The sequence below is a fragment of the Prunus mume genome, linkage group LG6 (genome assembly GCF_029339155.1).
Source record: "Prunus mume cultivar Tortuosa linkage group LG6, ASM2933915v1, whole genome shotgun sequence".
NCBI lineage: Eukaryota > Viridiplantae > Streptophyta > Magnoliopsida > Rosales > Rosaceae > Prunus > Prunus mume.
This window is the reverse complement of record NC_142703.1, coordinates 7,767,956-7,791,003: the sequence shown is the minus strand read 5'-3', so window position 1 is coordinate 7,791,003 and position 23,048 is coordinate 7,767,956. Positions and strand designations below refer to the sequence as shown.

The 23,048-nt window shown below is 36.6% G+C and overlaps 2 protein-coding genes across 2 annotated transcripts; one reads left to right on the top strand and one right to left on the bottom strand.

Annotated features, from left to right (window-relative positions):
* Positions 1 to 874: 874 nt before the first annotated feature.
* LOC103333882 (cysteine-tryptophan domain-containing zinc finger protein 3-like) lies at positions 875 to 11,006 on the top strand. The gene is given in 15 exon segments (XM_089054215.1): positions 875 to 1,568; positions 2,429 to 2,501; positions 2,608 to 2,738; positions 2,872 to 3,270; positions 3,364 to 4,637; positions 4,818 to 5,278; positions 5,371 to 7,086; positions 7,089 to 7,285; positions 7,367 to 7,515; positions 8,072 to 8,232; positions 8,350 to 8,510; positions 8,919 to 9,736; positions 9,893 to 10,041; positions 10,137 to 10,257; positions 10,729 to 11,006. Coding segments are annotated over 12 exon segments (5,079 nt in total). The 5' UTR covers positions 875 to 1,406; the 3' UTR covers positions 9,114 to 9,736; positions 9,893 to 10,041; positions 10,137 to 10,257; positions 10,729 to 11,006.
* Positions 11,007 to 13,120: 2,114 nt separating this feature from the next.
* On the bottom strand, positions 13,121 to 19,991 carry LOC103333883 (cullin-1). The gene is made up of 20 exons (XM_008236791.2): positions 19,794 to 19,991; positions 18,952 to 19,122; positions 18,729 to 18,828; positions 18,409 to 18,594; positions 18,236 to 18,283; positions 17,924 to 18,127; positions 17,761 to 17,838; positions 16,986 to 17,075; positions 16,820 to 16,900; positions 16,671 to 16,730; positions 15,868 to 15,897; positions 15,702 to 15,788; positions 15,471 to 15,620; positions 15,294 to 15,349; positions 14,873 to 14,993; positions 14,624 to 14,785; positions 14,370 to 14,513; positions 14,041 to 14,259; positions 13,772 to 13,939; positions 13,121 to 13,549 (listed from the first exon to the last, which is right to left on the bottom strand). The coding sequence occupies exons 2-20, from the start codon at positions 19,080 to 19,082 to the stop codon at positions 13,448 to 13,450; spliced, it is 2,217 nt and encodes a 738-aa protein (XP_008235013.1). The 5' UTR covers positions 19,083 to 19,122; positions 19,794 to 19,991; the 3' UTR covers positions 13,121 to 13,447.
* Positions 19,992 to 23,048: the final 3,057 nt, after the last annotated feature.

The following is a 23,048-nucleotide window of genomic DNA, read 5'->3' as shown; positions in this document are numbered from 1 at the left end:
ACCTAATTAGTAACCCCACTTACAATTAAGATAACACTTAATTAGTTCAATTAAGATATTGAGTAATCAAAATTTATTTACAAGAGTACACTTAATTAATGACACAAATTTTTAGTTTGACAATATTACTTGCGACACATTTCAAACAATAGTCTAACTACTAAATGTCCAAAATTTACAGTATGTCAACATGACGTGTTAGATTAAATGGTAAGAAAAATAATCCTTTTAATCCAATGCCGAATATACTTCTTTTTATATATAGATATTTTTATAGACAGCTAGTTACGTATCTAGCATAGTGTAACAATCTTGACAAGGTATATTTTTAAAGTAACCGGTCACGCTTTTATTCATTATTTATTTCAATGTTAGTTTTAAGATTTTCTTAACAAAATGCGTTTCAAGATAGTTATAGAAAATAGATCTAAATCCCAACATGCAACTACATAGACAAATAAAGTAAGATATAGTGAAAAATAAGATGTTACGTCTGTGTAGAGATTGACTCTGTAAAAAAAAGGTTTAAATGAACACACCCATAGTTTATTGTTGAACATTCCTGTAATCATAATATCACAAAAGTCACGTGTGTAAAAGAAAATGGTACATATATGTTAATACATGCTCTTGAGTATAAATTTTTGATGGTTTAATTGTTTATATTGTGTTTATGTTAGAACAACTTAGAAGCCACCACCACCACAATTTTCACATTCTTGCTTTTCTCTAGAGTCAAACAGGGTGAAGCGTGTCGCCACGCGCATCTGATTGCGTCTTACATTGGAAATCCAGGTGCTGTCAGGACATAAAAAAACATGAAATAGAGGGCTGAAACTCTAATAAAGGAAAGTATGTTACCGGGAATGTAAACGGTGAATCTGACCCTCTTTTCTCCATCGTCTCTCCCCTCTGGTTAGATCCCGGTTCTTTCCTAATTCTATGTGGCCACCTAAAATATATAAATAATTAACTATTTTGCTTCAAGAGAAAGAAAAAAAAACCAGAAAAGAAAAGAAAAATTGAAAAAAAGACCGGCTGCTGTAGACACCAAAACCCAGAGAGAGAGAGAGAGAGAGAGAGAGAGAGAGAGAGAGAGAGGGAGTTCTGTTGAATCAATTTCAACTCCTATAGAATTTGCACGCAGAAAGTGTCTCCAAAGAAGTTTCACGCACAAGATTGTTGTGGTCAAATTCGTGGTTTTCAGAAACCAGTTAGTTTTTTTTATTCGTTTTAATTTGGAATAATTCGGTGGTTGTGAATTTGTGGTTAGGATATTGATTTTTGGGGTGTTTGTGTGATCGGGTCTGAATTTGATTGATTAGGAGAATTCTGTTGAATGGGTCGTAGAGAGTTTCGGGTTTTTGATTAGAAATTGAAGGCTTTGAAAGGTTGGGGTTGCGTGGATGATTTCTGTGGGGACTAGGGATGCGAGGAAGGAGCTAGGGTTAGGGTTTGGTGGTGGGAGAGAGATGGAGGATACTGAGCTTGAAGAAGGCGAAGCTTGTTCTTCCCATATCAATGAATACGATCCCAACATCGACCCTGATGTTGCTCTCTCTTACATCGTAAGCATATAACATAATACGTGCAGATATGAATATACATGTGTGTATGTGTACTTTTTGTTGCATACAAGCTTGATCCTAACATGAATATTGGTTTTGAATTGCTTTGAATTTTTCGGGTTGACTTGTACTGATGTCTTAGATCCAAGCTTCGGAGTTTGATTGAATTTGAATTTTACTTTGATTGTGTTAAAACTTTAAGGGCACCGAATGATATAAGTACTTATCTTAAATTATATTGTATAAACTGTAGTTTAGAACTTCATAATTGTTTATAGGGAGCAGAAACTGTAGTTTAGGACTTCGTTACTTAGCTCATGCTTATTGTAATGTAATTGCGACATTAACATATCATAGTTGTCCACTTTGTAATGCAAGGTAGTATCCCTCTTTGGCTTATGGTAGGGCATGACAATGCTGTTTTGAGGGATTGGTTCATTCGAATAATTGTTTTCTATGCAGAACTTACTGATTATGGTAACAGTTTACTATGGCATATAATGTGCCTTGAGTTCTATTCAGGTTTGGAGTCTTTAGATCTATGTTGCCCTCCTGTCTAGTTATGAGTTAGTGCGGTTGTGAAATTTGAATGTTATAAATCAAGTTAGGTGGATTTATCTACGATAACTTCAAGTGCAATGCATGATCTTTCGGAATTTGAAACTGGGTGTTTAGTTTCTGCGTAAGTGTTGTAGGGTCGTGAAGTGTAATTGTTTTAGGGTATTAATAGTTGGTAGTTCTACAATGTAGTATCTTAAATCTTAAAGATGCCTAAATATTTTCTAGCCCTTGTTATCACTTTTTGTCTCTTTATATGAGCTTGTCATTTTAATGACTCATACTGCTCTGTCTGGTAATAGGATGATAGGATTCAAGATGTTTTGGGACAGTTTCAGAAAGATTTTGAAGGTGGGGTTTCTGCAGAAAATTTGGGTAAGTCAATAGAAGGGAATCACACTTTCTCTTGTGCTTAAGAGATTCATTACTTTGAAGTTCCTCTCCTTTAAGTAATGAATTGGCGATCAATACATTGCAACAGGGGCAAAGTTTGGTGGGTATGGCTCATTTTTACCTTCCTATCAGCGGTCTCCAGTGTGGTCCCATTCGAGGACTCCACCAAAGGTTCACAACTACAGCTTACCCAAATCCCCTTACAACGTGAAACTTGAGGTATCAATTCTATCAGCTTTTATTTTTATTTTTATTTTTTTCTGATTTATTTCTAATCCTGTACAGAGGAACCAACGTCGTTTATTGGTTTATTTGACAATTCTCAGTCATCTTTGATTATTTTACTGCACAGGGTGGTCAACGTAACAATGTAGTTTGTCATACTACGCCTCAGTCAGTGGGGCTTGGGCCTGCTTCAACGGGTTCCACTTCGCTGGTTGCACCAAAGGCGCCATCAGTGAACGATCCAGTCAAACAAGAAGGAAGCATGTCATTAGATCTAGCTGACCAGTACGCTCCTCGACATGAATCTGCAAACAAGAAAGCTATTAGTTTATCGGACCAGAAAACACTGAAGGTGCGAATTAAAGTGGGATCAGATAACTTGTCGACACGAAAAAATGCTATCTACAGCGGGCTTGGCCTTGATGGCACACCGTCTTCCTCGCTAGATGATAGCCCTTCCGATAGCGAAGGAATATCTCATGAGCCTCAGGATGCCCTATTTGAATCTCCCACCAGTATTCTTCAGGTGAATCATCTCCCTGTAACATTCAGATGTTTTCTGTATTTGAACTTAATGTGCTTAAACTGAAACATTTCTTTTCATCGTGCTCTGGAGTAGATTATGACATCCTTTCCGGTGGACGAGGGTATGATGTCACCTCTTCCTGACGACCTTATTTACTTAACTGAAAAGGAAAAGCTCCTAAAAGAGGGTAGATCTGTGACTCTTCCAAGGGATAGCTGGGAAACGTCTGGCTCCCTAGCGAATGGAACTCATACCATGGAGGGTGGTGGGAAATTGTCAGGGCAGAGGAAAACAAAATCTGTTGAAAGAAATGATTTTTCAGCAGAATCAAAGAATGGGAATAATAAGGATGGAATTGGGCTCCTGTCAAAGAAGGAACATGATGTGGACGCGTTTGCTTGTGAGGAGCTTGTTTCTAAAACCTTGCAGCTCCCACTTCTATCCAATTCATTTGCTACTGTCAGTGACGTGATAAAGAGCAAAGAACTGGATAAGAAATATTTATTGAAGGATGGTCAAGTAGAAGATGAATCAATGGACCCAATGTCCAACCAAGAGGATGCCTGGGTTGAAAAGCGAAAATCCATTTTGGCTGGAAAGGTTCAGGAAGATAGAAAAGTAAGTTCCAGCGATGATGTTTTGGTTCATCCAAAGAAAGAGGGCCCTTGTAGACGAGAGAAAACTTATGAATCAGTGAAAGGTGACTTAAATGTTTCTAAAGGGAGGAAAGCTTTAAATACTGAAGTCATGGACCATTCAAAGCAGAGGGTCAATCAGAGGGCTACATCCCATGAGATAGATGATACGAGACTAGTTTCTGGGAAGGAGTATCCATTACCTGCAGAGAAAAAGAAATCGAAGGAAGGTCACAGGACCCTGGTTGCAGAGTTGCCAAAAGAAAGCTCGAGGGTTGGTTCCTCTTCAGGTCCCAAAATGAAGAGCACTCATGTGAACAATTCTAATACTGATCCAGAAAACTTCAAACTATGTAAAGATCTTGATAAAATCAGGGATACAGACACAGGTTTATTTGGGGATATTGATGACGGGAACCAAATGGAATTATTTGAGTTTCCTTCTGAAGATAAGCTTAAGGACTCCGATACTGTTGCAAAAAGCACATCTGCAGTTAACAGTGGATCAAGGGAGAGACCAAGTGGCAAGAAAATCGATAAACCAGCTTCAAATATAGCCCCACGCTTTGGAAATGGACCAATTTTTGCTGCAACTCCTGCTGCAGGGCCTCCTGCACTCATAGAAGATAATTGGGTATGTTGTGACAAGTGTCAGAAATGGCGGCTTCTTCCACATGGTACAAACCCGGACAACCTACCTGAAAAGTGGCTGTGTAGCATGCTTAATTGGCTGTAAGTTACTTTCTAGTAGGCATTTTCTATTCTATAGCTATTTTCATTTCATTACAATGTATATCGACAAAACCTGGAGTGGTATTTTGATATATGTCAGTTTAGAAATTGTTAGCGACTGTTTGTTCCAATCTCTCTCTCTCTCTCTCTCGGAAGCTTGATGTCTTGATTCAAATGCAGGCCTGGGATGAATCGGTGTAGTGTAAGCGAGGAGGAAACAACAGAAAAAACGAAAGCTCTAATTGCGCAGTGCCAAGTTCCTGCCCCTGAGAGCCAAAATAATGTGTCCAGAAATCCTGGTGGGTTTATGGAAGGAGAGGCATTGCCTAAGTCTTGGAACCCTGACCAAAACCTCGAAAGTTTTGGTTTGCATGCCATGCCTAGTGGCGGAAAGAAAAAAAATGGACCAAAAGAATTGTCAAATGCATCTAATAGAGATGGTTCCGTTCAGTTGCCAAACTCCATGAAGAAAAACTTACAGGCATCAGTGAAGAGTAGAAGCTTGAATGACGTGAACCAGTCTCCATTGCTAAGTGAATTAGATTTGCAGCAGCTAAGCAAATCCAGTGACATGGCAGTGGAGAAACGAAAGCATAAGTACAAAGAGAAGCATAAAGTTTTAGAGCCCTCTACCAATGGAGGTACGTATATGAAGCAGTGATTTTTTGTGCTTGGAAGACTTCCTTAATTATGTTGAATGCTATTTACTTATTAATAAAGCATGTTAAAACAGAAACAGGTGATATCATGAATTTAAAGATCAAGAGCAGAAGAGACTCCGATCCAGATTCTTCTAGAGCTTCCAAGAAAATCAAGACTGAAGTTAAGCGTATTACTGATGAAGAATGGGCGTCAGACTACAGTGTGGCAGTTGGGGAGGTAGGTCCTAGCTCAAGTAGTGGTTTTCGGACTGCTGCAGCAGGGAAGGAACAAATTAAGAATAGGCCACAGGCAATTACAAAAGCAAAAGATGAAGTTTTGGATAATCGATCCTTAGATACGGGAACTTGTGATTCTAAAGGTAGATCAAAAAAGAGAAAAGTGAAGGAATTCCCCGATACTCAAATTCATATGGGTTCCATTCCCGCTACAGGGAGCTATGTGCAGGATCGTTCAGTCGTTGCAAAGGAGGAGTTTAGTGAGAATGACTACAGGAAGGAAAAGAAGGCAAGGGCATCTAGATCTGACGGGAAAGAGTCTAGTGCAAGCAAAGGTAGTGGTAGAACAGACAAAAAAAACAGCCATACAAAGAATCAACAACTTAGAAAAGATATAAGTAGTGGTCTAACTCACCGGAGTAGGAATGGTACGGATTCTTCGAAAAAAGATTTGGGATCTGTACAGGTTCCTATGGCTGCCACTTCAAGCTCTTCCAAAGTTTCTGGTTCCCAGAAAACCAAATCCAGCTTTCAGGAAGTTAAAGGTTCACCAGTAGAATCTGTTTCATCATCACCTATGAGAATCTTGAATCCTGATAAGCTTACATCAGTACACAGGGACCTCATGGGAAAGGATGAGGCACAAGATGCTGGTCATTTTGCAATAGGTAGCCCAAGAAGATGCTCGGATGGTGAAGATGATGGTGGGAGTGATCGATCTGGGACAGCAAGGAGGGACAAATTTTCCACTGTGGCTAATCATGGGTCCCTTGATTCTTCTGTGCTTGATTTTCAGGACAGAGATTCTAATCACATATCTGGTGGTAAAGCTAGAGGACTGGTTGTCCCATCGCCTGATATCACAAATGGTCTTTCTGTTAATGGTAATTCAGGCCAAGATACTCGGTTCCCTAGTAAACCATTGGCTTCAAATCAATTTGGTGGTGAAGACAGAGATAATGGCAACCATTATCATGGTAATGGTTCTCGCCCAAGAAAGTCAGGGAAGGATTTCTCTTCTTCACGGTCGAAGGACAAGAATGGAGGGAGCTTTGAGGCTGATTTGGATATGGGTGAGGGCAAGAATTCTAATGTTTTCAATGAACTGCAAGATCATTCACCGTCCCATGGAATAAAACCAAGGGATGGTAAAAACAAGTTGCAGGAGAAATTTGGGCTCAAGTCTGGTGAAACTGAGAACAAAAATGTCGGCAAGAAAGGTTTTACTGGAAAACCCTCCAATGAGAGTAGTAAAAGGGAGATTCAGTCAAATTTAAGGGGTAATGATGGCCCAGATGTTAGACTAGATGCTCTTTGCAAAAAAGATTCAATTTCTACTCTCAAGCAGCATTCGCTGCAAGACTGTGATAGTGAAAGGCCTTCAAGGAGGATTCCTTCAGAAAAAACTGATCGAGTGGATACAGGCTCAATTAGGGGGAAGTCACTACCGTTGCCACCCTCCGGAGGAGCTCAAAATGAGATGACGACTCGTTGCCCCCGACCAGCTTCTGGTTCTCACAAAAGCAATGGAGCAGATAGTATACAAGTTGATGCCTCTGAAGGTAATAATGCTGGAAGGTGCAAGTACAGACCAGAAAGGCTGATAATCAGAATGGAACTCAGCATATCAGTTCAAGACATCATACACAGAATGGGCACAGGGCCAGTCTTGATGCCCCTAGTCCAGTCAGAAGGGACTCCAGCAGCCAGGCTGTTACAAATGCTGTGAAAGAAGCTAAAGATTTAAAACACCTTGCTGATCGTCTCAAGGTTTTAACCTATCATATTTTCGTGATTAGATGTTTATGTTCTCCTTTCTGTGATAATAATGTGTAACACCAATTTTTGCAGAACTCTGGGTCATCTGAAAGTACGGGTCTTTACTTCGAGGCAGCTGTCAAATTTCTTCATGCAGCATCTCAGTTGGAATTGACTAACAGTGAGAGCGCCAAGCATAATGAGAGCATGCAAATGTATAGTAGCACTGGAAAACTATGGGAGTAAGTCAACCTTTAAGCGTTATAAACACTGTTCTTGTGGCACATGCACTGATTTTGGGTCTTAGTGATTCATATCCGTTTGACGTGTACACCTTGCATGCAAGTCTCTGCCTACCCTTGATGGAGCCCTGCAAGTGTTAGATTAGGACCCATAAATAGACTTGTGAAATTTTAGGTATTAATTCTAATTTCAGTTGTGTTTTGAGGTTTTTACCCTCATGTAAGCCTTTTTGGATTGGGTGGGGAGGGTTGACAGAGACTGTACTTTTGGGGTAGGGTTAGTTTTCAAGACATAAGCAGTAATTTTTACAATCTTCTCATACTTAGTGAAGTGGTCTCATCTGTCTTTGCGCGTAGCTATATGCTTTTGGACCATAGTAGGTAAATCATTGTGCTTCATGATCGACTCTCTATATTTGGTCATTAGAATAGGTATTGGTACTTACCGTCGTAGCATGAATAGGAGCCATTTCTTGCAGATTTTATACTCTAATGGACTATGGAGCTTCCATGCCTCTTTTTATGCTTTTCCTTATTAGTTTGAATTACCTTGTAGGTTTTGTGCTCATGAATACGAGAAAGCCAAGGATATGGCTGCTGCTGCTTTGGCCTACAAATGCATGGAGGTGGCTTATATGAAGGTGATATATATCTCTCATGCCAGTGCAAGCAGAGATCGTCTTGAGTTGCAAACGGCTTTACAACTGGTTCCTCCTGGTAAATTGACAAGCGTCATAGCTGAGCTATTTTTTTTGGTGCTAAAGGATATGCAAGGCTCTTAATAACCTTGTTTGAGTTGCTGCATATTTGATGTCCTTGTTGCTTTTCTATCAGGTGAATCTCCTTCTTCCTCTGCCTCTGATGTTGATAACTTGAACAACCCCTCAACGGTAGACAAGGTTGCCTTACCCAAGGGTGTTAGCTCTCCCCAAGTTGCTGGAAACCATGTTATTGCTGCCCGAAACCGTCCCAATTTTCTCAGGATGCTCAATTTTGTAAGTACATATAAATCTTCTATTGAAGCTTTAATTTGTTACTATTATACCAATGCACAAATCTTTATCAAAATATTTCACATCTTTAGCACATATAACATGGTCAAAGAAGGTCATGAACACGAGTTGACTACCAATTTATCTAAAAAAGGGTATTCTCCTTTCACATGTCTACCATAAGAGAAGTGTGGATATCGGCCACTGCATGCCTTTCTGTTATATGCCTCAAGCACAACAAACATATAATGTTTTACCAACTTATCAAGGGGAATTAAATCTCTCTCTCTCTCTCTCTCTCTCTCTCTGAATCTTGCATCCTATTGTCATACATTGCCACATGATTCAATCGCTATACCTGTATATTGGACGGCGAATGAACAATACATGATCAAATATGATGAATTGCAGGCTCAGGACGTAAATTTTGCAATGGAAGCATCAAGAAAATCTCGGATTGCTTTTGCAGCTGCTAATACAAACGTGGGAGACGCTAATCGTTCAGAAGGCATCTCTTCCATTAAAAGGGCTCTTGATTTCAACTTCCATGATGTGGAGGGATTACTACGTTTGGTGCGGCTCGCGATGGATGCCATTAGCTGTTGAAAGAGTCCAAGAGGTTGTGGGATGATTTCAACCCTAGGAAGGTCTGTGAATCTTTGGTCTCATGCCTTAAGGAGGGAGGAAAAAGAGGCTGGCCTTGATACTTCTGCTGAACTGCTTGGAACTTCTGTCGGGGGACTGGTGGTTTCCGTTCCTGTTTGAAATACAGATAAACTCCTATTCGTTTTAGTTTATTTGGTCCTAAAATCTGCTTTCTAGCACAGACAGGGACCAAAGAGGTTATTCTGATCTCAATAATCAATATTCATTTTGAGGTGTTGTGAACAATCATTGATTACGGCTCTGCTGAGAAGATTCTGAGCAACTTCTGAAGGTGGATATGCTTCATCAGCAATGTGATGGAAGACATAATAGTTGTATATAAGAAGAAGAACGTTGGTTCTAAAAACAATAGGGGGTTTGTTTTAAGTTCCAAAACACAAAAGTACAACTTTGGGGCTTCTTTTTTCTTCAGACTGTCAACGTATCTTGATAAGTCGTTATATTGCATCATGTGGAGACAACCTGTGAATGGCAACTTCCAGTATGTGCACAAGCTGTCTTACAGTTTACAGATTGAGACCACACCAACACTATGAGAGAGTGGAAAAAGATGAAAATCGTAGGTATGCTGTTTCTTTAATAGATACCCTCTATTTTCCCCCTCAACTTTTATTTTATTTTTCTTTGTTTTCTTTTTAGTTACCAAAAATTCCTTTTGAAAAAAAATAAAAATTATTTGCATTTATTTCTGTCTGAATTTAATTTGGTTATATGTGCAGGTTGTCTTCATCACCCTTGTTGTAGTTAGGATAATTATCCTCTTTGCGATAATAGAGATGAAACCAGAAGAATATATTATCAGAAAATTATTATCACTGCGATGCATGAGCTCGCATTGCTGCACTTGCCTGAGTTTCTTTCCTCAAAGGTTTGTGTAGCTGTAATTGTTGCGAAAATTCGCTGCTTCATTCTATGTGCCTTCATCTCTAACGATTTCTCTGTGTTTTTACTTTCTCCTGCCAGTGGAGATTATGTATATATACAAATCATTGAATCGAGATTATTGAAGATTCTGCATGTGTTTCCGTCTGTAAAGAGAAGGGGATGATTGGATATTATTAGGTCAGTCCTTCAGATCAAACAGGTAAGGTTGTAACGATTTGGCAATGTTTATTTATTCGCCGACTTCAGATCAATTTATGTACTTGTAAGGTGTGAGTCTCTCAAATTAGAAGCATGTGTCTAGAAATTAATTGAAATTACAATTGCCGAGCATGAGAGGAGTGATGGAGAAGATAGTAAATAAATAATAAGAAAAGCATCAATAAATCTATCATCCTGCAACTTGAAAATTAAACATTCTTTCTAAGGGCTAAATATTGTCTATGCACATGATCATCCTTAGTTGTAAATTGAATTTTAAGATATAATATTGGTTTATTTGCAAACTTCCTTCTTAATCTTGTGCAGAAAGAAAGTAATGATGGAACGTTGTATACTTGTATAAATGGTTCATATATAACCCTCCCACTGTTCTATATTGTTTTACCCTATACTTTTAAATTTTAGGAGATTGGTTGATAAGTTGCTAACTGAACAGGGTCTCTGCTTGCAGGCTGAGCAACGGGGATAGTTGCGGCTACGGCAGCTCTCGCTGGTAGGCAACTGAGTTTGATGTGATATTCTCCTTTTTTCAGTTTTCCCCGATGTGGGTGTGTAGTGTAGTTTCTATCCAAATTATGAACTAGCCACTAAATGGTTGATTGATTACCCATACAGATAACATTTATTATAGGTTTAGACAATAAATTTTTGAATTATTTATTCTTGATTACCCATAGCGATTGTAATTATCCGGGTTTTATTAATAAAGCTTTCGATTGTTTCAAGTGACGACATTGATGGCCAGAGATGCGTGTGTTACGTCAAGTTTCAAACTCAACCTTCTGTCAAATATTCAAGTTTATCTTTAATACTCGATACAAATTATACAATACGGACAAAAACACTAATAAATTAAGCCTTAACCAATTATTATTATTATTATTATTTATTTTGGTCGAAAATGGAATTCAACCAATAAGTTAAGATGGTATATTCACTAGAAAATATTTGCCTCCTCCCTGGAAGTAGAAACTCCTATTTTTCTGCCAATCATAGTTTGACATGTGTGTAGAGATTTTTCCTTGTATTTTTTATGAATTATTTTTGCATATGTATTGAACTTTGATTTGCAAGAAGTAAGAATACCCTTATAGGAGGGAAGCAGTGTCGTTAATCACTCGTTTTGGACTACTTAACAATCTCGAAATCCACCACAGAAATGTAGAACCCAACTCCAAAATCCATGTGTCTTGACGTTTTGGTCCAAAAAAATTTTGGAACTCCAAAATCCAAATGCCAAAATGCATTTCCAGTAAAATTTAATATGATCTGGTGTAATCCAGTACAATCCAACACCTAAATTTTTAAAAATAAATGATAATCCTTATTGCATGTTATGTGTCAGAGATATGAGTTTTGCTATTCAATTTTCGCATTCCCTGGCTATGTGAATGAATTTTTTGCATTTTAAGATTACATAAATGAATTTTTACATGTTAGGGTTTCATGAACGAATTTTTGTCTATATGGTTTCAAGAATGAAATTTCACATTTCGAATCCACTATAAAATTTTGGAGTTTTACAAAACTTGGGGGTTCCGAAAATGGATTTTCCATTTTTGGTGTTTTGCGAATGCATTTTTTGCATTTTGATGTTTCCCTAATGGATTTTCGTATTTTGGGGTTTAGCTAATGAATTTTTGCATTTCATAGTTTCATGAATAATTTTTCACATTTTTGGGTTTCACAAATGAATTTTCTCATTTCGTGGTTTCGCTAATGAATTTTCACATTTCGTGGTATCAAGAATGAATTTTGGTATTTTGGGTTTCGCTAATGAATTTGTCGCATTTTGGGGTTTTGTAAATGAAATTCGTCAATGAATTTTTGCATTTCAGGTTTCACTAAATACTTTTCGTATTTTGGGGCTTCACATAAATCTACGCATTTTGGGGTTTTGCTAATGAATTTTCGCATTTTGGGGTTTTGTCAATGCATTTTTGCATTTCAAGGTTTCCCAAATGAATATACACAATTTAGGGTTTCACTAATGAATTGCCGTACTCTAGGGTTTCATTAATGAATTTTCACATTTTGGGGTTTTCCAAATGAATTTTTGCATTTCGGAGTTTTGCATTTTGAGGTTGTGAAAATGAATTTTCGATTTTTTTGGAGTTTCATGAATAAATTTTCACATTTTTGGTTTTCACTAACAAGTTGTGGTATCTTGGGGTTTCGTTAGTGAAGTTTCAAATTTTGGGGTTCTGCACATGAATTTTTCGCATTTGGGGCTTTTGCAAATGAATTTTTCTATTTTTGGTTTCTAAATGGTATTTGTCATTTTGGGGTTTTGTTAATAAATTGTTTTGAATTTCGCTAATGAATTTTCACATTTTGAGTTTTGCTAAAACCCGAAAGGCAAAAAATTAATTTTTGAAACTCCAAAATGCAAACATTCATTAACTAACAAAATGAGACAATTCATTAACAAATGCCAAAAATGCGAAAATTTATTTGTGAAACCCCAAAATGGGATTATTCATTTGTGATACCCTGGATTGTGAAAATTCATTTTCCAAACACCGGAGTGGAGTGCGAAAATTCATTAGCATAAACAGAACATTAGCCTATGAGATTCACTTTTGACACGTTTTGCTTTTGTTCTTACTCAGAATAATGTAACACGCTAATCAATCACATTGGTTAAAGTTTGATAAAATTAAAATTTCTATTTGAAGCTTAAAATTCCCAAAAACAGATACACAGCGAGTCCAACAGCAATCAAACTTTGCAATCTATCTCAAGTTAAAAACTTTTCATGCTGTTTGTTGAATCTATATCCAAAATAGTCGCCGGCAATCTCAAACTCAACGACTCGGACAACTATCATGACATCATCATCCTTATAAAGAAAGGGGGCTGCTGCGTTTAGAAAAGCATAAAACAGAATTATCGAGTAAGAGCGACAACAAATTTTATCAACATTCCCATATATGGATGGATATATGGGTGAATTGCACAAAACTGGCTTTTAATAGCGAAGAATTGCACAAAAAATTCTCCACTTCTTTTCAAAATCCTAGAATTTTCTAAAAGAGCTGCACATAATTTACAGCAGATCCCAACTCCAAAGAAACTACGATATTCTTCATGTTCCTGTACTTCAGGGCATCAATTGTACCTCGACCACCATATCCCAAGTAAAATGAAAACTCCGACACTCAGATCATTCATGCAAGATACTTGAACATGTTAGGGTTTTCCTTGTCCCTCTCCAGGTAGTCACGGGTGATGAGATCTTCAATGCGCTTCTTAATTGCTTTGATGTCAGGCTGCACATAATTCAACCATAACCATGTTAGAGAGAATTATTTGGAACAAGAAATCACACAAAAACTATTTATACGGATATGAGAGACTTCCATTTTATTCTTTTGGCTAAATTAGCCATGACCTCTAACAAGGACTATTGACTGAAATCTTGAACTTCAAGTTAATTATTATTAAACCACATATGACACCATTCTCCTGAATTTAAAAGCTGAATTTAATACCTTGAACATACGTCCCAACTGCTCAACACACTCCATGACTAATTGTTGATGACCCAAAACTTTCCGACTCTTCATAATCCTCACAATTGCAGCATCAATAGCATATCGCCTGTCTTTGTCAACATCTTCAATTACCTTCTTCCTTTCATCCACTGGTGGGAGAGGAATCTAAGGATTTAAAATTTAAAAAGAAAAAAAATTGTCAGAGGTATGAATCCTCAAATCCTAATCTAAAATTGAAGTGAAAAAAGTATAGAGGGATCTCAGACCTTAATTCTTCTCATTCGGTCTGTGAACTTAGAGTTGAATTCAAAGCTGTCAGTTGGAGAGATAGTCTTCGTATTTGGCTCCTTAATGAGGATCTTGTACTTGGCACATGACAGCGAATGAAGCAATCTAACCAAGTCGTCATGAGTAAGGTTCAACTGAGTCAATATCTCTGAATAGTTCAATTTATCAGCAGTATTGAAGAGAAGCAGGAGAGCAGCCTGTAAAAGGCGGCAAAGAAATGTAAAGTCCCCATACTAGAAAACATCTTGGAAAGGAGACATTGTGCCAAGACTCAACAAGTGAACCATAATACTGCCTACTAAGCTACCTGATACGTTGACACGACCAGTTCAATGTTTTTGGGTTCAAACTTGCCATTAACATTGCAAGTTCCCAATGAGTAAATCCATGTAAGTTTTCTGTGCTTCGTTTTTGTTTCATAGAATCCCTTGAAAACTTCAACACACTTCACCTGAAATGAACACATACAACAAATTCCTTAGCCAACATTTAAAATTTTCAAGCATAAGCTATATTTGCTAGGGAAATCTTAAACAAACTAAATATGGACGCATATGTTACCATCTCTTCAGGAAGGTTCAGATCAAACGATTTATAACTTGGCCAGTAACCAGTTGTAAGCACAGTGACCGTTAAGTCCATCCCAGGATTTACGTCAGGGTTATTGTGAAGATATTCCTCAAAGTTGGCCTGATTGTCCCGAGCTAATGTCAAATCTGTGACCTGCAAGAAAAATCCAATGCCAAATTTAATCTCCTACCACAAGAGTAACATACAGAAAGACACCCAGAGAAAAACAGGTCAACTCACCATTCCCTCCATTTTTGAGGTGAACTGTCCACCACATTGCTGCTTAAGCTTTGTCAGAATACTTTTTTCATGGTCCTCGTTGGCACTCCGATCAAAAAGTAGCCGACGGGCAAGTTTTTTTCTGTGAATAAAAAATAATATATTCGTTTATGACTTGCAAATACATACACACACATATGGGAGTGCTAGACACTTGCCAGTAAAGCATTTTAATAAGGTATCTACCATTTTCTAAGTCATTGGATGTAAATTCAATAACCAATATGATTGTGGCACTTGCTTACATGACCTAAGACTTTGTACTATTTTGACATGTCAAGTGCCTTATTAAAACACTAACAGGCAAGTGGTCTAACTAGAATTGACCTTGTCGGTGACACATGAAACCGAATCCCCCCCAAATTGAGAAACAATGTTCTACCTGTAGAATTCTGCAAAAAGATCCTTGTCACTGATATAAGCAAGAAGCTTAACTACCTGGAAAAATTCAATGACAACCGTAAGATTAATTGAAAAACCAACTGAATTCTGCAAGAATCCAAACATAACATCAGCAACAAATGAAAACCATAATAAGAAAAAACCCAAAGAATAATACCTTCTCAAGTGTTTCTTCAATGGCCTCGTCACTCAACTTCTCACTCCCACCCTTCTTGAGGATATTATCACAGAATCCAGCAAGTAATTCAGCACTTGAACTCCCAGAAACAGCTTTATTGCAAAATACCTCAAAAGCCTCTTTCAGAGCCTATGATGCAAACAAATGAAGAGGGCCTTTTAGATTAAGTGATAAGATCAAATGTAAATGACCAGTAACTACAGCACCAACCTTGTGAAAGAGAGTGTGGTTTAAAAAGCAATCAGTGACATATGCCATATACTTGTCATGCAGCTCAATTATTTTTCTGACAAGGACCTGAAGACCACAAACTTAAGTCAATCATGGACTTCCAATCACTTCTAAAATTCTTAAATATAATAATTGAATAATGTACCTGTTCCTGTGTGCCAGCTCCACTTGAAGCCTGCAGAAGCATTGTTGGTACCACTTAGCATCATAATAATAAAAAGCAGGATAAACAACTAGCTCAAGCATGAACCCATGCTAACAACATAATCACACACCATCACACATAATCAAGAACTGTTTAACAAAAAGAAGAAAAAAAAGAATATACTGACGGGCCAAAAATGACAAAAGTCCAATTAAACAATCATCTCCTTACTAGGAGACTTTTTTTTCTCTTCTCTAAGATGAAATTACTGTATCATTTAATCAAATATAATAGAGCATATAAAATTAAAAATTATATACATGAATCAGCTCCTATAGCCATGTCGATTTGAAGTTAACAAGCTTTTGAAACAAAACTCGAACATAATTGATTAACTGTGCATGAAGCAACCATCGCAATAACCTCAAAATCCATTTGATTTAGTTGGGCATCACTAATAAAATTGTGGATTGTGATTATTTCATGAAAACACACATCATCACTGAAGCATATTTTATATGTGTTTTGTGCAGAATACCAAACTATTAAATTAATCACAAAGAATGTTTGCACCCTCCTATTAAGTAGCCAGAATTCTAACATGGGACCAATGATTTCAAAGGCGCCCATTAGACGTGTCGAATTAACACACAAAATCCACACAATTTACACTCCAACATGCATACAGAGTTGTAAGCAGGATGAATCAAATAACAGAACACAACATATAATGGAAAGCAGCAATTACACCAACAAACTAGCTAATATATCACTTCCAGGATAAACACAACAAGAGACTGAACCTGGTTACTTGCAACATCTTCAGCCTGCTGGACCAAGGCTGTACCTTCAGCAGTAACATGCTGCAAACCATCAGTGATATTAGTACTGTCGTAATAAAGAAACAGCTCACAGAGGTCAGAAATAGAAGATGCACATAAAACTAACTAACCTGTTTGAATACACTACTAACAGGTTCCAACCCTTTAGGTATTTTGTTGTAAAGTCTATATATCCTAGAAAGATCTTCCACCTGACATAAATAAGTAGACAGCCTTAGAAATGCATTACAAGAATGACTGGATAAAAAGATCATAACCTGCAAGGCGACAAAATACCTTATCATCTCTAAGCAAAGCACGACATCCAGAATGCTCCTTATCAAGCAGTTGAGTTGCATAAACCACCAACAACTCATGTTGCACTTTCTACAGGGAATATCACAGTATAAGATAACATATAAAATTAAAAGTAGTGCAACAATATCAAACCAGAACTTTTTATGCTGCACTTTTCATAGAAGCAGGCTCACAGGATTAGGCAAATAATTTCACTTCCAATTTAGCATGACAGAAATTAAAAGGCACTTTATCTATTCCTAATAATGTATCAATGTACGCCACACCACATCCCATGTTACATGAGTGCTGATAGATTTGGTAGATAGGTACTTCCTCATATATTCCTAATGCATCAGTGCTAACTCGTCTCTAAAAGCTTCACATAATAATCAATGTTCAATTATTATTCTTGGAATTCCTGTAATCAATGATTGCAAACAGAAGTATGATTCAAGCTAAAATTGGTCTGCACGCTGAATCACACACCTTACTTTTGGAGTGGTGCAGCTGATTTAATACCTTAATGAACTCCTTAGGTAACAAACTAAAAGTTTATTTGACATCCTACTACAATATAGGCACCAGAGCTACCACCCACTAGCACAACAACTTGCGAAACAAGCCTCACACACACACACTCTATCTCTCTCTCGTATCTATACATTTAACAAATCTTTCCCAAATCACAGCTACCGCCCATTACCACTCTATATACACATATACATACATATATATAAAGTACTCTCTGCTATCTGATTACATATTAACTAACCTCCACCAGCTTCTGTTCACTACTTGAATGAAGGTAATGAGAAACTCTTTCCTTCTCCCTTTTCAAGCATTCCTCTGCCTGTACAATTCCACAAGAGATTTAGACATGAACTTACCTGATAAGCCACACCACACCCATAAGCATATCTAAATCATACACTTACCTTCAGCATGTAATCAGGACAAGAATCCTCCAAAATCCAATTTGATGCTTTACGAGAATAGTATTCACCACTATCTCCTAGCATGTATGCTTCAAAGTCCCCTTCATAAGCTTCCATTTGTCCCATCCCAATCTCAACAAATATGTCAATCACATTCTTCAACAGTGCTCTATCGATCTGCTCTCCCTCGCGTTCTTTATCAATCTGGTTAAAAAGTATTGGTTATATACAGCCGCTACTGCGATCATCATGGACAGGATACATACATATGCATACTTCTCGCAATACATGATCAGGAACCGATAAACTTACAAGACCAATAACAGCAACTCTGGCATTAGCATTGACCTCCCGATAAACCTGCGATTACAGATTTATATCAGACATCATTACAGAAAACTCTGGACAAGTGGCAAGCATATAAAAGGGTGTAAGGTTTTTTGCATAAAATAGGCAGAAGCATATAAAACAGTGCAATAACTAACCAAATCACGGAAGCAGGTGAGTCCAACTTCATTTAGAGCAGGAAGTGACCTTCTTGCAATGAAGTAGCGATCGAGATAATGAAAGAAACGTGACAGCCACCTAACCATAACTTTATGATTAGCCCATCTTTTGACAAGCTCCCGCAGCATAAACTCATCATGCTTCTCTCTTAGAGAGGGCAACACCTAATGGATGAACAACCAAATAAGACTATGATTCTTTGTAAGTTCAGAAAGTAAATGAAACCACATCACTTGAGTAACTGATATAAGACATAGAAACCATAAGTAAACATATCACGATGTTCCTCAATCCTCACCGTTGAAGTAATGTATTCCTCAAATGCCTCTCGATATTTGTCATAAAGCTGCTGAGAATAATCGTTTGGGGGCTTTTGGGTACACATGTTGTAGATAGTTCTGTACTTAATTAAGGAAAGGTCACCTCATAGCACACAACCATAACGGAGCAAATAAAAGAAGGAACACACACATACACGACAATAGTATTTGAATAACACATGTAAAATAACAGAAGGATACGTGTAAAGCATCATATATTCCTCTGAGTTGAACTGAGGCTCCGGTATTCCCTCTAGGATCTTCTTTAGCTTCGTGATCCCCTTCTGCATATAGTCCCATCCTTGATCCAACTCAATAATTTTCCGTTCCATTGTCGTGCAATAAAGGATTTGCTATCCTCCAACTATAATTCTATCAACACAGAAAGAAAATCATTAAAATGTTAACGCATGGTTTGAGTTTGGGTACAGGCGTGTTTTAATTTGGGAACAAATCCAGATTAACACCCAATAGTCACAACAAATGATTGACGAATGAATAACAATCGTAGAGTCCGTAACAACTACCAATAAGTAACAACAAATGAACAGGGACAATATTCTAAAGGCGCATAACTGAAGGATGCGTGATATTTACCCAGAAATCGAATTCAGAAACCCACAACCGGAATTCTACATGCATATGTATATTTAATATTTTTTTTAACTTAATAAAAGCGAAAAAAGCAAGAAACCCTAGATAGATGATGAACAATCAACCATTGATTTGAAATCATATATTCTGCACAAAACATAATACAATGCGAACGAAGAAAAGCGAAAAATCTTTTTTTAAAACAATGAAAAAACAGATCCCTGAAAAACAAAGTATACTACAAAGGGCAGTACCAAATATAATTGAAGAAACAATAGCTCAAAATCCTATACGAAAGATAAACATGAAACAAATATTACACGAAGATGAGAGAGAAATGAGAACGAGAAAACCCTGAAATCGAAGCAGACTAACAAGAACAAGAGGGCTGCGCATGAGTTTATGATATTCCAAACAATGAGAAGGAGTTATAAGGGAGGAGATGGTACCTTCGCTAAGAATTTGGGAAAAAAATGAAGAAGAAAACCTAATCGTAGAGAGAGTGGCGTTGGTTGAGAATTGAGAGCTAGGAAAAATCCCCAAACCCAATCCCTGGAAATTGAGGAGAAATAGTGGAGGACGAGACTAATCGGAGGTCAGGTATTTCTTTTATATAGAAAGACGGAGGAAAATAAATTACTAAGCCTAAGTCGGCATTAAACGGAACTGCGGAAATTAGTAGCAATTGATTATCATAATATAATTTAATTAAAAAAAATCTCTCGCACTCACAAAAGCGTGTAAGAAAATTAGTATTATTTAATAATGCCATTTTAAACTATTTTTCTCCCACTGATTAAATAAGCCAACAACTTTTTTTTCCCTTTTTTATTCCTTATTTTTCATCAGGAAATAATCGATTGGTAAAATACTTTCTCTGATGTGCTTTGAATAGAATAAGTTATTTTGACCCTTAAAAAATATAATTAAAATAAAAAGATAAGTGCAAGGGAGAAGAGACGCCATTATTGTGGAGGTCCGAGATTTACTAACTGGGTTCTGAGGCCCATTTGTTCCTGTGGAATACATTTGGTTTGCTTTAATCCACTTGTTTTGTTGCTTGTTTGGAAAAAGACCTTAACTTGCTTAAAAAATTTACATGTATAGCGGGAATAATCTTGTTTCTTATATTAGTAATAATATAATGACACGTAGAAAAATTATCTTACATGTCATTTCGTTATTAGTCGGAGATAGCAAAAAGTGTTATCTTCGTTACATGAGAGTTCTCTTCTTAACTTCCAAACCAGATGTCTCAGGTTCAAATTTTCATGATATTACTTGTGTGTATGTAAGAAATCCCTCCTCTCTAATTTAAATTATTGTTTGTACTAAAAAAAACAAGAGGAAATTACCAAATTAATATGCATGTGACGGGAGATTAATGTGATTATTTTCCTTTATGTTATACTAATTTTCTTAATAAATAAATTATGTGTGATTCCGTCAATTAAAACTTTTATCTTACAACATTTTTTCATGGGTCACAAACTTATATTTCGTTAAGCCCGGAAACTGAGAAAAGTCTAGGCCCACAAGTCAAGCTCCTGAAAAAAATGCTACAACCAACTAGGGCCTTTAAAAAAATAATTAATTAATTAATTAATTTTAAAGCATAGAGGCCAAAAGACCTTTATTCAAATCATATCAGCAACATGACATGTAGGATTCGAGCTTAGGACATTGTTCACAAGTAGCTCTTATCCAACATTGAAAATAGCCTAAATTGCACAAATCATCTATATTGTATGTCAATGTTACACTTGCGGTTTTTTTTTTTTGAACTCTTAATAATACCCTCATCGTGATGTTCTTGGCTAAGATATTACTTAATTACAAACATTATGTAATTAGCTTTCCTAAGGAAAATTTTGTCGAGACAAACGTATCCCAATGAAATTGAGTCATTTTGGATACTCAGTTAGGTCAAGTTACATGAGTATCCAAGCCTAATCAAGTCATAAGTGTCATAGAGTAGGCTTATAGTTGGGGTTCGAGGCTTGAGAAAGGTTTTGGAACAAGTTCGAAAGCTAGAGTTTTTGGTTTGAGACTTTAATTTAGGATTTAGTCTATAATTCATTTTTGGGATACTAAAATAATTTTCTAGGAATTTTAGATAATTGAAACTATTTTAAAAATGATTTCTGAAATAAAAAATAATTTTAAAGTCCACAAAATTATTTAAGCTAATTAAATATAATTAATTACTATTTATTAAGTAATTTATTAAATAAAAAAAATATTTTAATACTAATTATTCAGTAAAAATATTAATTAGAACATAATCACTAATTGATGTAATTAAATAAGGCTTAAGACATTACTTAATTACAAATATTAAACTAATTTTGTACAAAAAAAAAATCAAAACAAAGTCCATAAAATAATTTAAAATAATTAATTGCTATTTATCAACTAATTTATGAAATTAATTAAAATATTTAAATACTAATTTTTCACTAAATAAATAATACTTAAAACGTAATTACTAATTAAAATGATTAAATAAGACTAGATATTACTTAATTACAAATATTAAACTAAAGAAACTAATTTTCATTTAAGCGGTATAGCCGCACGGCTATACCTTTTTAATATAGCCGCACGGCTGTACTCTTTAAATATATACAAATTCTTTACTGCGTTTGGAAGCCACACAAGCATGGCTAGGAAGAGCTCCGAAGTTCAAGCTCTCCACAAACTCTGCCAAAACATGTTCACGCCACCATTAGGATCTCCTCCGCCTTCTTTTGCAGCAATCAACAAGCTTTGTTATGTTCTGGGTATTTCTCTCGCCTTTGTTTAAATTTATAATTGCATAGTTTCGTTTAATATATATGTGAAGTGTGTAATCAAAGTTAGGCTCAATTTTGCATATTGGTTTTGCAAATTGTGTTGAAACTCAAATTGAGTTTGCCTGTTTTGGTGGTGTGAGAATCGAGCGATATAATGCTAGAATATATTGATTTTGTAACTCTACTTGGTCTTGGTTCCATTGGCATATAATTTAGCAGTGAACTAGTTTAGCATGAAATATGTGAAACTTGAAGCAATTAAGGTTTGTCTGCAAAGTGAGTTTAGATTCATATATTACATGCACTGTTACTCTTGGAAGTATGATGTTTGCTCTAAAAAGAAATACTTTACCTTCAAAATGCTAACTTAATTACCGGATTGCTCGTCAAGGTGAAAAACCAGCTGGATGAAGCATCACGTTTCTTTCCTTTGTGCCATTTGTGGCGAAGTTTGACAGTTCTTCCTTTTCTTGAGAATATAAACTTGGCTGATAGGGCTTTGTTGCTTGTTGATAGTAATGCCTAGGGACCAATGCTACTTCTGATATAGATTTCCATGGCCCCTTCCCCCGGTATGTGGAAGCAGCTTGGTTGAGCTTTTCCATGGCCCCTGGTATGTGAAAGGTGATGTCAGTTTCAGTTCCTTCCTAATAACTAGAAGACCAGGGTACTCAAATATGATTCATCAATTTTATAGTTAGGATACACCATGTCACAGTATCTTGCCTTTATTTTTCTGATATTGGTTGGAATTCACAGACACAATGTCTCCGGCTGATGCTGGGCTTAAAGAGGAAAATCTGGATGATGATCGAGGGCATGGATTTTTTGGACTTGACCAACTAAATAGAGTTTCTCGACCGGCTCAAACCAATAACATACTTGGATTTATATGGATGTGATAGTTTT